The sequence below is a fragment of the Stegodyphus dumicola genome, chromosome 2 (assembly GCF_044657685.1).
Source record: "Stegodyphus dumicola isolate Sdum_Otavi_A_Nest chromosome 2, ASM4465768v1".
Classification (NCBI taxonomy): domain Eukaryota; kingdom Metazoa; phylum Arthropoda; class Arachnida; order Araneae; family Eresidae; genus Stegodyphus; species Stegodyphus dumicola.
Genome location: NC_140769.1, coordinates 118,756,396 through 118,772,502, shown reverse-complemented (window position 1 = coordinate 118,772,502; position 16,107 = coordinate 118,756,396). Strand labels below are relative to the sequence as shown.

The following is a 16,107-nucleotide window of genomic DNA, read 5'->3' as shown; positions in this document are numbered from 1 at the left end:
ACGAAGGCACTACCTGTACCCTCGTCGAGCTTGGATCCATCTGTATAGTACTGCATTGGGTACCGTGGATCCTGTACTGTAATTTGCTCGCCACTTCTGCTGACGTGAATCCTTATATTTCTTCCCTTGTGCGCAGGGTGCGCCTCCAGGGTATTCCTTGGATGCTCATACTGAACTGGACTGTAAGTGTTTCCGCAGAAGGTAGCTTCCTTCTTTAAATGGATAACAGTAGCGTAAGCAGCTTCAGTTTCTGCGCGTATGTGCAGTGGCATTAGACCAGATAATACCACTGCTGCACTAGTGGCCGTTGTTCTGTAGGCCTTACACAAGAGTAAGGCGTAAGGTCGTTGTATAATTCCCAGCTGTTTGACTTTTCTACCACTCATTGGATTGGCCCATATTGCTGAAGCGTAAAGGTCTATTTTCTCTGAGACTGTGAGATAAAGAATTTTCTGTATGTGGGGATTTTGACCCCAGTTTCGCCCCTGAAATAGGCGGGCTTTTCTTGCTATTTCGGAAGTTCGCTGTTTAATACTTTGGAGGTGGGGGATCCATGTTAATTTGTTGTCCCACAGAAGGCCAAGGTACTTCAAGGTGTTATTGATTTTAATGTTCCTCTGCATTAACTTGATGCATGGTTTGCGTCTCAGGTTGGCTCTTTGCTTCGGTATGATCAGGGCACAGGACTTTTCAGCAGATAGTTGAAGTTTAAGTTTGCCGCAGAGTTCTGCAAATAGTGCACAAGACTCGGTGCCATTCTTCTCAAGCTCGTCGCGGGTTCTTCCTTGTACTAACAATGCGGCATCGTCAGCGTAGGCGACGATGGACGTATGTCTTGGCCATGTGGCCTCCAGGATGGCGTTGAAAGTAATCGTCCAAAGAATCGGTCCCGCACACGAGCCTTGCGGACAGCCCCTTTCTTGGTGTTTAGTAGTAACTCCGTAGTTATGAGTTATTAGTAGACTTCTGTCCTGCAGGTAGTGGCAGAGGACGCTGTAGAGATTGATGGGGCATTGCGCTTTCCTGAGTGCCTGCTTGATTGCTGGCCACCAGAGTGTATCAAAGGCACTCTGGAGGTCCAGCGAGATGAAGGCGGTGTGCAGGTTGCCTGATCTATTCCTTTGTATTTCCTCCAAGATAGCATGCAGAGCTTGAGTGGTGGATTGTCCAACTCTAAAGCCGAATTGTCTATTACTGAGATAGCGGCTGCGATGAAGGTGAAATCTGAGTCTATTGACTATTAACTTCTCATATATCTTCCCTAGGGAGGATAGAAGGCATATTGGCCTGAAGGAGCGCGGATTTTCTGCATCTTTATTCTTTTTTAAGAAGAGGACGACTTGTCCCTCTTTAAAGACGCGAGAGAAAACTCGATGGTGCAAGAGCTGATTGAAGAATTTAGTAAAGAAGGATGGTCTTGCCTTGTAGGCTATTCTAAGGATGTTATAATCGATGCCATCGGGTCCCGGTGCCTTTTTGAGAGGGAGATGGCAGTAGATCTGTCTGATTTCTGAGTCACTGAAGGGCTCGTCGGCTGGAGTTGCTGGAGGTGTTGAGTATGCACGTATCTCCCATTGCTCTGTTGTGTCCTGTGTTGGATCATCATTCCGGAACAGTGCGTCTAAGTAGGTGGCAGCTGTGGCTCCTGCGATGTCTGTTGTAAGAGAGGGGTGGGCGAAGATCTGTGATGGCTGGTAGATTTTATTAGTCGACAATTTATGGAGGACGCTGTATGGATTGTTATTCTGCGTGCAAAAAGTTCTCCAACTTGTTATCTTTGCTGCGAGGATGTTCTTTTTGTATGATGCCCTTTCTTTACGGAAAATTGAAAGGTAGTGCATTTTTGTGTCCTCGTCGGTTGCTGTTCTTATTCTGCGCCTTAGAGCATGACATTTCTGACGCTGTTGCCTGAGTTCTTTACTCCACCATGAAATGCTGTGCCGTTTCTTGGCAGCTCGCGTTGGAAGCAAATTTGAGCAGATGGTCTTAATATTATCCAGATGTTCTGTAAATTCTTCCATCTCGTCTTTGCCGTTGTAGGCTTCTAGTGTCTCCTGTTCTGCTGTTAATAAAGTAGAGAAGGCTGCTGTCAGAGAACGGATTTTGGCTTTTGGTAACTTAAAGCGCTTTAAAATACAGATGTTGGTGTCACAGTTGATTGTGAAGGTTATGTAACGGTGATCCGAGCAGCTTAGTTCGTCGCTAACTTTCCAGTCCTGTACTTGCGATAGAGCCGCTCCTGTTGCCAGGGTGACATCTGGCCAACCTTTGCAGTACGTATTATCAAAGGTAGGGGGTGCGCCGCTGGTATTGACCAAATGTAGGTCGTTTGCTGTTAAGTAGTCCTCTAGCGCTTGTCCCTTGGGAGTGATATCTTGGTATCCCCAGTTTACATGATGCGCATTAAGATCACCCCCATAGACTTGTGGCGTTGAATGGCATTTAGATCGGACGTACGTTGCGTTTGCTACGAAATTGTTGATGGAGTCTGTTGGGGAGGAGTACGCAGATATAAGAATCAGTTGTGCATTTTTGAGCACAATTAAAACGGCAACAAAGTCTCTGTCCTGTTTAATTACCAGCGGATTCCAGGCTGGGTTACAACATAATTGACCCGCTCTTGGTGCTTGATCTTGATTCCTTGCTTTTGACTGGAAGACCTGCCATGCTATAAGGAAACCTGCAATGCGTCCTTCCTGGCAGTACGGCTCCTGGATCATCAGGAAGTCTACAGAATGCTCCGTTGCATGTTGTATCGCCTGTGCTGTAGCAACTTCTGCTCTTTGCAGGTTTATTTGTGTGCAGCGGATTATCTGTGCTGTCGTAGGGTTATTTGATTCTGTGGGTATCTGTTGATTATTACTTGTTGCTATTAGTTAGTTGTTAGTACGCTGTGCTGCGTTGTTGCCGTTCAATATATCGTGCGTATGTCGGGCATGAGGCTGTGTATGGTGCATGCGCGGTATTGATTTTACCACGTGTTCTGAAATTAAAATCGGCACAGTTGATGCAGGTTGGTCTGCTGGCTCTGCATTCCTTAACGCTGTGACTTCCTGAGCAGAAGGCGCAATGTTGCTGGAATTTACATTCACTTTGTAGGTGTCTGAATGCCTGACATCTATAGCACCGTCGCGTATTAAAATATTCTGAGATTCTGTAGACTCTCCATCCGAAGCTGATCTTTTTGAGTTGCGTAAGCTTGTCGTATGCCGCAGGTTCGCATTGGATAATCCACTTTGTTCCATTTCGTCCTTCTTTTAGTCTGTACAGAACCTTTGCTGTGGACTTTGTAAGAGCAAATTCTGAAGCTAGAGTCCTTTCGACCTCCTCCTTCTGTACTTCTGGCAGTACAGCGTGAATTGCAACCCTAGGATGCCTTTTTTCCGGGAGTTTCGTCTGTACAAGTTTTTGACCTTCTTCACTGCCCAATGTATTGGCTAGTTTAGAGAGGTCTTCTTTTGTGGGGCAATCTACTGCCAGTCCTCCTTTTTGGATTTTCCTTATTGCATTAACTCTAACTCCTAAGGTAGCAAGGGGGAATTTTTCATTCAAGGTGGCTTTTAGATCTTTGCCTGTTCCTTTGGCGTCTTGGGCCGGATAGATCAGCAGAGTATGGGTTCTGGGCTTTCTAGACTGGCTGGGCTTCTGAATCAGCTTTGCCGCCTCCGCAAAAGATCTTGGGATGGGAACCTGGGGAATTACAGCTGTTTCTACGTCAGTGAAAGGGCTTGGTGCTGCTGAATCACTTGGTCCTGCGTTATGTTGGAAGTGCGCTAAGCCGCAACAGACGAGGGTAGATGAGTTTGTGCCTGCCTCGTGTGTTGGCGGTTTTGGACTGAAATCTGGCCCTTCGAGTGCCAACCCTTTTAGCACTTCCAGTGAATCCTTGAGCCTGTTCCTTAAGACTTGGGAAAGAACGTGTTTGCCTCCTCGATAAGTGTCGGCAATTAGACTGATGTCCTTTGCTAGAGCTGCAATTCGCTCTTCGCGTGTAAGCTCAGACGTCAATAAGGCATCCGTATCCAAGTTATCTTGTGAGGTAGTTCCTGCTTTATCTGATAAAGTTGTCGGACGTCTCATGTCAGAGTGGAACACAGCACTGAGCAGTTATGCGCTGAACACTAAAAGACTAGCACTTAGCACTTCGAGATGACACTTGCGTCACACTTGGTGAACTTATAACACTTGACACACTTTAACACACTTGCACGATTGTGCTACTGCACTATTGCACGATTGTGCCTCTCTGGATATCTTGGCAGACAGACTTCTCTGTTCTTCATCTGATATTAATTAGTTGAAATCTAATAATTGTTATCCACGGTAAATGTATTTCTAACTTTGACACACACACCCTTGCACTATATAAACACTGCACTGCACTGAACTCTGCTATTTATTTCTAACTTTGACACACACACTTGCACTATGTAAACACTGCACTGCATTGAATTCTGCTATTTATTTCTAACTTTGACACACACACTTGCACTATGTAAACACTGCACTGAATTCTGCTATTTATTTCTATCTTTGACACACACACTTGCACTATATAAACACTGCACTGCACTGAATTCTGCTATTTATTTCTATCTTTGACACACACACTTGCACTATGTAAACACTGCACTGAATTCTGCTATTTATTTCTAACTTTGTCACACACACTTGCACTATGTAAACACTGCACTGCACTAAATTCTGCTATTTTTCTAACTTTGACACACACACTTGCACTATGTAAACACTGCACTGCACTGAATTCTGCTATTTAATTCTAACTTTGACACACACACTTGCACTATGTAAACGCTGCACTGCACTGAATTCTGTTATTTATTCTAACTTTGACACACACACTTGCACTATGTAAATACTGCACTGCACTGAATTCTGCTATTTAATTCTAACCTTGACACACACACTTGCACTATGTAAACACTGCACTGCACTGAATTCTGCTATTTATTTCTAACTTTGACACACACGCTTGCACTATGTAAACACTGCATTGCACTGAATTCTGCTATTTATTTCTAACTTTGTCACACACACTTGCACTATGTAAACACTGCACTGCACTAAATTCTGCTATTTAATTCTAACTTTGACACACACACTTGCACTATGTAAATACTGCACTGCACTGAATTCTGCTATTTAATTCTAACTTTGACACACACACTTGCACTATGTAAACACTGCACTGCACTGAATTCTGGTACTTATTTCTAACTTTGACACACACACTTGCACTATGTAAGCACTACACTGCACTGAATTCTGCTAATTCCAATAAATAGAGGAAAAAAATGTATCTCCGGATCTAATTATCGGAATGACACCAAATTTGGAAACTTCTGTCTGCGAAGGTGAAGTATGAGTAATGGCGTTTGTCCCAGATTGGTGCGTCGAGTTGTTCTTTAATTACTACGTTGAATAAAATGACCCACTTGATAAAAATTCGCCGTTGTGAATGACTTTCGCGAACTTCCTGCAGCTCGCGGGGGGGGGGGAGGGCGGAACGATTTCCTTCAACGGTCGCTCCAACGGTCGAAAAGTGCTTGCTGAGCGAAAATTCGCTAACTTATATTAGTAAATTAATTATAATTCATCATCCAGTTTGCCGATTGAGAAAAAACCTGTATTAATAGAAAGCTGAAGTAATCCTCTTTCCAATGATACCAGTATTGGACTGCTGCGACTTCAGATGGCTTCCTAATGCAGTTGTGAAGATGGAATTCACGTCGAAAATGGCGTCAAGGAACGCTGATTAATGTTCAAAATTTGTAAAATCCACAGTTAACGGACTAATAGTCGTATACGCATAAAATTGATATCCAGGTACTCCTGAGGGTATACGCTATTACGTGACAACTACTTTTGCGTTCGTAGAACGATTATTGCCGCTGCTGTAGATCAAAACGACGGAGCGCTATCCGAGCGTGGCTCGAGACAAAAATCCTCTTTCTAGAATACCTCAAAAGACAAGGAATCCACAAAATTAAGTAAAATTAAAAACTTTATTTCCCTGTTGAAAATTCTCTGAATCTTTTCAAATATAAAGGCACACGCGCCAAGCAGTTTGCTTTAAATAAATATATGCAGCAACGAGAAGATGCGCTTTTGACAGTAACTCGTTTCGAAAATCGAAAATTTTTCTAAATGTAAGAGATTTGTCGCTTAAATTAATTTTTCATTAAACAAAAAAACAAAATAGAATCGCATATTATTAAAAGAATTTTATTGATAATTCAGATTCTGAAAAGAAGAACATTGTTGTTATAAAAAACAAAGAAAAAATAAACAACATATTTCATTCAACGGGGGCCAACTTTGGCGCATGACCTTTTCAACATAAAAATATTTGAAGCATGTTATGGATAAAGGTTTATTTGATTATGGCAAAGTACTCGATGGTTATTTGCCTAAGGTGAAGGATGCCTTCGTTCGAGGACTGCCTGACGGAAATTGGCTTGCATACATGTTACACATATGGAAAACTAAGAATATCATCCTGGCAACCAGCTCGTTTGCCGGGATTCGAACCCCGGACAGAACCACCAGTTGTTCCGTTAGACTCCGCTCAGTCGCTGGTGGGCTGTCCGATAACGGAAAAGTTCAAAATTTCATATTAGAGAAAAAGTGGTAGCATAGTATAATTCGAAGTTATTGCCATTTCAGTAATGTGAAGAGATTTCAAGAATGTTTAATTATTTTATTTAGCTTATGACAAACTAAATAAAATAATTAAACATTCTTGGAATCGCTTCTCTTAACATACTGGTAGTTTGATCTGCATTCAAACCCCCGTGAACAAGCTGATTGCATTGGCGTTTTTATGGTTTTAACTTTTTGTAGTGCGAGATTGTTTCCCTTAGAAAATCTGTCACGAAAGCATACCTCCCCTTAGACAGATCGCCTTCACGTGCTTAATAATCTAACAAGCCAAACCAAACACAACCCGAGCGAGGACTCGTAGTCAAGGCACATCATCATGAAAAGCTAAATAAATTGTCTCATATTCACATTAAACATGCGCAACAAACATTCGCTAAAACTGGTATGCAGGCAATCCATTCATCAGGATTTGAACCCACTTCAAACTATTAGTATTCAACGATTTTACCGCTACTTCGTTGGCGGCCTTTTGTAGTATATGTAACAAAAGTAATCGCAAAGACACAATCATTGCGTACCGACGGATGAACTAAGTTCCGAATTTAAAGAATAAATTTCATTCGTGCTATTGCTGTTAGCATTGACATTTGGACAGATGTTAATTTATTTTAAATTCTTTTAATGTAATTAATTTATATCTTTAAATAATTGATCTTCTGATTGTAATTTTTTGTGCGCAGTGTATCTAACCCTTTCGTAGACTAACTGTTTTAATTAATTTACACTCCATTAATTTTAAGAGATTTTATATCGATAGATTTCTTTCCAAAAATGTTTCAAGGATTACATATTTTTTTCTTTAGATTTCAAAACATTTTGTATTTAAAATCTTAATAATAAAATTTTTAAAACAAATATTTCTAGAAATTCCTTCGGCGTATTCATTTATTCCATAGTTGAAGTTTCGAGTAGAATATCTTCCTTTCAACATTCATAGAATTTTTATATGTCAGTTCGCCATTTCTACGGAGCATAGAGCCACACATACGAGTAGAAAACTCAGGCATGCTGAAAGCACAGTTTTAAGAATGTAAAAAGAAGAATATACCATTATAATATACGAGTAGAAAACTCAGGCATGCTGAAAGCACAGTTTTAAGAATGTAAAAAGAAGAATATACCATTATAATATACGAGTAGAAAACTCAGGCATGCTGAAAGCACAGTTTTAAGAATGTAAAAAGAAGAATATACCATTATAATATACGAGTAGAAAACTCAGGCATGCTGAAAGCACAGTTTTAAGAATGTAAAAAGAAGAATATACCATTATAATAACGCACATTTGAAATACGAAGGCAAACAAGAAAGCTGGTTGCAATATTTTATATTTTTTCCTGACGAATCAGAAATTGTAATCATTTTTCAATACAGAAATAAAATATTTGATTGTATAACATATAGGTATAAAGGCGTCCTCCGTTACAATTCTTATTTTTTCTTGTTTCTACTAAAATTCGGCAATGTACTATAACAAAGTCGGATCCTGTTTGACTTTCATTTGTATAAAGTACCACAAGGCAAACAGTTGTAAAACGATTTATCTTCTTTCGCAAACTTTTAGTCGGCACACAGATAATACATACCTGCTGTCTGACAAAGATACTTCACTCTAAGGACTTTTTAATAAAGTGCTCTTTTCAAAGAGACTCACACCCTATTAAGACCTTTGTGTCAACTGACAGCCGCCTGCAGAAAGGTAGGGGAAGGAAGACCAGATCGCGTCGTCTAAACACGTCTTAAGCAATCTTCGCGAAATTCGGGCTTCGTGTATACACGTCTTAAGCATTTTTCGTGCGATTTGAAATTCGTGTAAAGACGTCTTAAGTATTTTTAAAGAAATTCCAAGAACGTTTAAACACGTCTTAAGCAGTTAAAGGGTTAATTGTGTCGATTAGCTTCGTTATGTGTGAAGTTCAGATTTTTGAGCTCTCTACTCTATGGGGAAAAACTCGTTTTGGAGCTGCGTCGGCTATGACAGATATCTCCACTAGTTGAGATAAACCCCAGTGGGAACGGCCCTTAACTGCTGCAGAGGCAAAGCGTCTCTTCTCACCTTTTCACCATCCAAGACCTACGAGCGAGACATTTCACCGAGGACCAAGGAAGAATTTATTTACGAGGCACTTAGGCAATTAGTCTTTATCCTCACATCATCACTTAAGATTAAAATTTATCATCAAAAAAAAAAGAGTTCCGCAAAGAAGTAAAAATTTAGTGACCAATTATCAAAGTAACAAAAGAAAACCTGCCTTCCATAGGAAAAAAAAGTAAAAGCCATCGTCTGGATTCGATCCTGGAATCATCGCGGCGTAGGATGGCGTACTATCCACTCTTGTCGTCGTCGTGACACATATTGTGGGCCATACAGTCTCAAGCTCCTTAAAGAATACCGTAATTGCTCTGAGAAGTGATGCTTGGACAGAGGAGCGCCAGAGTAACACTGCCGTATCGCAATAAAATTTCATTTTCTAAAGTATCTTCAATCTTTAATTCAAAAAAGGGAGGGGATGCATTAAAGGAACAGGTCTTTTTCATTCCAGTGGTCAGTGATGCAGTTGAGAAAAAATAATGAATGAGCAAAGCATTTCTAATTCGTTTTCTCCCTGATGGAAGGTAGACTGAGTTTAAAGCAATACCTAGACTGTTGTTACATACAAGATTCATATAACTTACTAACTATATTTATGAAGCTCTTTAAAATATTACTACAAATCAACTTCTAAGCTCATTTCTCGAAATCACACCTGCGGAATAAATTTCCGGTTTTGAATTAATTTCTATAATTTTGTTGGCCATTACTGACATTTTTTCTGGCCCTTCTTTGGAGACTAGTAAAATATTTTTTATCGAATCAGGCATTTTTTCAAATCACAAAATTTTGAGTACTTTATCTGGAACATCAATAGTAGCCACTGATCTCATTTTCTGAAGTAATTGATTGGGTTTCTTATCCCCAAAACAATGCCAGCGGCCAAGCGCCTAATACGCTCGTTTTCTGCATCTTTGAATGTGCTTAACAATCTTTCTAAAGCATATTTATTATCAATAATTTACTCGTATTTGTAATGATATCCCATCTAATATCGACATATTCCAGTCCTAGTTTATATGCTATGTAATTAAATTTGATACTATACATAGTTATTCCATTAATTTCAAACTCGGCCTCTATTTGAAAAAAGCCAAACCTCAGGTATTTCTGAAGACATCTCAGAAATTTTAATATTCACTTATAAGTTTCCAGAGTTGATGAAATTCTTTCCCTTATTTAATGTTACAGATCACCAGTCTTTTAATATAGGCGACGGAGGAAGGATTAAAAATCAAAATAGAGAGAATTAATGAAAAGAAAATGTGAAAACAAAGAAACATTTTGCTCTTTCTTTCTTTCTTTTTTTTTTTTTTTTTTTTTTTTTTCTTTTCTTTCAGCATAACAAATGCCTGAATCCTCACGGCGATTTTGTCAAAAAGTAACAACTTTTTATATATAGATTTTGGTTATAAATTTATCTTATTTACTCTTGTCTTTTTTATTGACAACAGAGGTTAAAAAAGACCATCATGTCATCTACGAAAGTAGTATTCAGAACCTAAGATTGGATCTTATGAAATCTTTTATATAAACCATCCTTTGATTCATAATTGACAGTTTCAATTAAAGAATTTCAGAATGGTTCAGGGAAAGATATCTTCAATATACATGTTGCTTTTGGCAGTTTTTAATCTGATATGACTTTTGCTTAAGCATCTGTAGCTGACAAATGAGCTGCTATCAATTCACAACATGTAGCCTAATTTCAAAATACGCCTTTTCATAAGAAACGCATAGCTGCCTGTCGTATGGCATTTCAAAATTATTTTCGTAATGCATAGTCACCAATATCTTCATAGAGTTTTGACTTTAACAACAGCTTTTAACTTTTTAGCTAATAACAACATACAAATACCGAATTTTCTTTGATATTCAATATAGCGTTTATCGTTCGAGAGATATAATTCTTTCCATAATCCTTAAGTTGAAACTGTGTTCGTCTTTGGCATCATAACAGCACGTAGAAATACCTACTTCAGACCAACACTATCTGGCAAAATACCATTTTAATGCTTCATAGTAACTTCTTAATCTAGTTTCGTCTCATGTAAGTTCTTCCTCTTTTGTTTTTTATAATCAAGGCAATTTAAGTAGATAAAATTGTAGACCCAAAGCAGCCGCAGACCAACAGTGGACAAGCAGATGAGACCGCTCAATTCTTGTACTTCGCCGCGGATTCAAATCGGGGCAAACGGATTGATTACATAGGCTTTTACATCGATTTTCAGTCATGTATTGTGAGCCAATTTCTCTCATAAAGTAATCTACGAAAGTAGCATTCTCATAAGTTACGCACGACTTGTGTGCTCTGCCGTGAACGATTTAAGCAAACAAATTTGAATACTGGTCCGAGTCGGTTCTAGGAAAAACGCTCACAGAATAATGCTCACAGGTATAAATGCTTACAGGAAAAAAGTCCACACAGAAATATGCCCACATAGAAAAAAGCTAACATGAAAAATTCTCACTTAGAAATATGCTCACACGGAAAAAAGCTCACAGAGAAGTATGCTCACATGGAAATAAGCCCACTGATAAATAATTCACATAGAAATATCCCTACATTGATAAATCAATAATTAATCGATTTGAACATCGAACACCTACTTGAATTTTCTAAAGAAAAATTATTTAAATTACCAAAACATCTATCGTATATATTTCAAAAACTTTATAACTTATGTGTAGATTCAGTTGCTATATAATATTAACAAATGGGCCGTTTTGAATTAAAATGAGAAAAGAAAGGAAGTAAATATGAAACAAAATTATACAATAAAAAATTATTATAATTTTAATTGTTAAAAAATAATAAAAGTTACACATATTTAATATAAACATTTGGAAGAGTAATGAATAATGAATGAGAATTTATAATTATTATTTTATTTAAATTACTTAAAATATTCAATTTTATCATCGATTTCATCATAGTTTCTTACATGATTCACGATTACCAATTTTTTTTTTTTTTTTTTTTTTTTTTTTTTTAAATTCAGTATATCCTGTATTTACATTAGCTAATAACAAACGTTGAGAGGCTAAATCTTTTTTCAGTCCGTCAAATAAAAACCACATACTGGGATGACTACAATTAAATAATGAATTTAGTGCGTTATGAGAGCCTTCGCAACAATTTGTGGATTTAGGAGATTTTCGAAGGCTGTTTCATAATGTTCAACTGAGAGGCATCATCAAAGTGCTTAAATTTAATTTTATTTCTAAAATTTTAAATTTCTGCAGAAATTTTACAACTTTTTTGGTTCAAAACTTGAATAACTACCTTCAAACATCAATTTCTATAGATACCCATCAAAAGTATGCAAAAATAGAGTAAAGAAACAAAAATTAATTATTAGCAGTTACAGGCAAAAAAATGTCGCACAAGGGCAGTGGTATAAAATATTACAGTACATGCAAAATTATACTACAGCTTCCTTTTTTTTATTTATCGCCTCTGAAAAGATTAATGTTGTCCATGTGAACATATTTCATGTGAGCTTTTTTCCGTGTGAGTATATTTCTAAGTGAGCATTTTTCCATGTGAGCTTTTTTCTATGTGGGCATATTTCCTTCTGGACTTTTTTCCTGTGAGCTTTTATGCCTGTGAGCATTTTTTCTGTGGACATTTTTCCGGTCACCGTCCGAGTCATATTCCATACTAAGTTACATTTTAAAATTTTTCCCATAAATACCTACAGATATATTTTTTCTTCCTTGCAGATGCTGTAATTTTACATACCAATCAACAAGCCATTTTTAAAGTTTTCTGCTATAATATTTACCAAATATTCAAATTATTTTATTAAACATTGTTTCTTTTTTTCCTAGTGATTTGGAAAAAGGTAGAAAGATAATTGAATCTAGAGTTCGAAAGGCCGTGAAATGTGTTGTTTCATGTGATGTTCTTTCAAATGATATTGTGAAGATGGAGGAATTAATTTCTTCGGAAACTCAACCACCGTATGATTTAATTATAACAATGCTGACCCTAGAATCTGCGTGTTCAGATTCTCACGACTTCCTTGCAGCTCTGAAGAGAATCAATAAAATACTTAGAAAAGGAGGAGGGTTAGTAGCTGCGGGATTCGAAAATGGAGGAAGCTGGAAAGTAGGCGAGAAGTGGTTTCCATACCTTCGTCATAATGTGCAAGATATTGTGCGAGCTCTAAAAGAAGCAGGCTTCGGAAATATCACTTTCAAAATACATTATCCCCATGAAGCTGGAATTTATTATAAGCATGATAGCGTATACTGCTTTGCAGCAGAAAAACTGTAAATGTGCTATCAACCTGTTTTCTTACAAGAATCTATTTTTTTAGCATTGTAAATGCTCTATAAAAGAGCTCAAAGTATAAAAGAAGAGCATATTTTGCATATTTCTTTTTAATTATATTAAATTTATTGTTAAACGATTTGATATATTATGCATATATATATACATACACATGTATATGTGTACGGATACAACTTCTTGAAAATTTGAAACGCGGTTCTTCTGTTTATAGGCCAAATTGATCTACTGTTTCATTTGCTGTCCTAAAGAAAAGGAATAGCCGAACGAATTAAAACAATTTATAGAATTGAATGTTTTGATTTTGATAATATTTGTTTCATTTGCAATAAATGACTTCATAACAAATTTTTTCATGGTCGCTTTCTTTTTCTTATATTTATTTATACGTGTATATAACTCAGCACTTAAAAACATAAGAGATGATTTTGAAATTATTTAACACAATGCTTCCTCTATGGAAAGCAAAATGGTAGAAAGCAAAAGCTCAAATTTCAAAAGTTAATCAAAACAGGAAAGTTTAAAAAGGAAACAGTATTTTTAAGCACATTAACCATCCTTGTATTCTGAAGCGTAGGAAAAGAAGAGAAAATCGAAGAAAGCCTCTTATTAGTTCTTTGAGGTTATTAATAAGAATTCGGCATAGAAATAAGGGAAATACAGTCTATTGGATTTGCATAAACTAAAAAACTAAAAACTCCGCACGTATGATGAAAGATGAAATGATTCTAGAAGAAAACTTTAGTTCCCGTCAACTCGGCGCAGCAAATTTTTTAGGGGAAAGAAAATGTTAATATTTTCTACTTTTACTTTTTTTTTCTATTTTTAACGTCCTCTGTGCTCGCAGATGCGGTATCCAAATTAATTCTTCATCAATAATGAGACCGAGGAGTTTAAGCTCATTGGCTCGTTTCACTCGTTTAACGTTTATTTCTGTTAATGGGTTTCTTTGGATAGTTTGGCCAGGTTTGCGGAAAATAATATATCTGGATTTCACTTTCGAGATTTTAAGACGTTTCTGGCATCAGAGACGATGGAAGAGGGCTATATATTTATTGCAGGTTTTCTGGAGAATGTCTCTGCTATGCCCTTGAACAATAAACGTGGTGTCATCAGCAAATGCCAGAGCTCGTGTGTTTGAAGGCAATTAAGTTTTAAATATAGAATTGAAAGTAGCATTCCAAAGATCTGGACCAGGGCATGATCCCTGTGGGCAGCCTCCCCTCCACTGTGGACCACAAGGTAGGTCCGGTTGCTGAGGTAGCTGATGAATACTTGCAGAAGATTATTAGGACTAAAGGCTCCATGAAATGCCTCTATTATGGCTTGCCACCACAGAGAATCGAATGCACTTTGTAGGTCCACACTAAGAACGGCTGAGTGGCATGCGTTGCTTTTAATTGCTCTCACTTCATGTTGAATAATGTCTGAGGCACTTAACGTAGATATAGGTTCTCGAAATCCAAACTGGGCCTCTGAGATTGTGCCATTGATTTTTAATTGATACTTCAAGCGCATTACCGTTAGCTTTTCGTAAACCTTCCCCAGAGCCGGGAGTAGGCAGATCGGCCTGAATGAAGCCGGGTCATTTTGATCCTTATCAGGCTTTGAGAACAGAATAACCTGTATCGTCTTAAAGGTTCTAGGGATGTGTTGCAGATCCCAAAGTCTGTTGAAGTAATTGACCAGGAAGCTTAACTTGGCTTTATGGACAGCTCGAATGATGCTATAATGCAAACAGTCCCGCCCCGGGGCCTTTCGCCCTGGCAGAAGGTTTTCAGATGACGTGAAGGACAAGTCATTAGGCGTATCAGTGGACAAGTAATAGGCTGGATCTGATTGAAGGTCCATCCTTCTGCTTCCAGTTCATCCAAATAATAAATAATAAATGCTGCTTCTCTTGAAATACTGCTTCCAAGATGGCTGTGAGTGTCGCTTCTATCGAACTGGAAATGGATTGTGCTGAGTGCACGTATTCCCTATGCTGAGGTAGTCTGAATGCTTTATTAGAAGCGATTTTATGTAAAGTACCATACACTTCCGTATTATTCGTGCAAAAATTACGCCAGCTTTCGAGTTTGTCATTTAGTATATTTTTCTTATAGCGCTGTAGCTGCTCTGAGCTCTTCGGCAATTTCTTCAGATGTGGTCGCAATTGCGACATCATGGATGACGCATCGAGGTCGTCGCCTTGATGTTCTTGTGAATTCTGTAGACTTCTGCTTTCTGTAATTGCTCCTCCAGGTTTGTGACATCATCTGCTGTTCTGCAGAACACCTCAAAGCCCCCTTTACTCGTCTTAAAGATGCTTTCTACTGGTACTTTCAGTTGTTAAATTAACACTTTGTTTTTTAGTTGTTTCCTGAGTTCAGTGGGTGTGATGTTCTGTTTAGGTTGCATAATCAGGCTAGGTTTATTGGCCTTCCGCAGAACATCGGCAAATGTCTTTTCCTTTGGCTGCTGTTCCACAAAAGCAACTAATGGGCTGAGAGCTATCTCTCTTTCAGTATTTACTGCAACTTCTACAACCAGTGGAGGTTCAATAATCCCGGGGTCTTGTAGCACCAAGGTCTTAAAGGTATCAAGGACTGCCAGTAAGGGACCAAATTCCTGCTGGCAATTCTACTTGTGACAATTTTACGACACTCTTCGTGGAGGGCTAGTAACTTTCCTTTACGTGAAAGTGACTCGGAATTCAAGAGCTAATGTTGAGAAAGTTGCTGTGAATCGATAAGTCCAAATCAGTCATGTTGCATCAAGAGTTCTTGAGTTAACACTGGTATCAAATTAAATTGTCGATCTAGTGCGCGTAATGCTCAAATAGAAAGACGAGGAGTTGTAATGTAAAATTGTGTGCAAAGAGCAAGATGTTATTCAGGTTGATATGACAGTAAGTATGCACCAGAATACATGAAACACTTATAACAGAAAACAGTTGCGCTTAGCATTTGCAAAATAATGGAAAATTTGCATTTGTAAAATAATGGAAAATAATGAAAACAGATTACTATGTTGACAGAAGTTACAACTAATA

At 38.0% G+C, this 16,107-nt stretch overlaps 1 protein-coding gene across 1 annotated transcript in view; it reads left to right on the top strand.

Annotated features, from left to right (window-relative positions):
* Positions 1–13,421, top strand: part of LOC146998569 (indolethylamine N-methyltransferase-like) — a 45,631-nt gene extending 32,210 nt beyond the window's left edge. The window contains exon 3 of the mRNA XM_085811094.1: positions 12,611–13,421. Coding sequence (XP_085667220.1) covers positions 12,611–13,058 — 448 coding nt within the window. The 3' untranslated portion in view covers positions 13,059–13,421. The remainder of the gene's footprint in view (positions 1–12,610) is intronic.
* Positions 13,422–16,107: the final 2,686 nt, after the last annotated feature.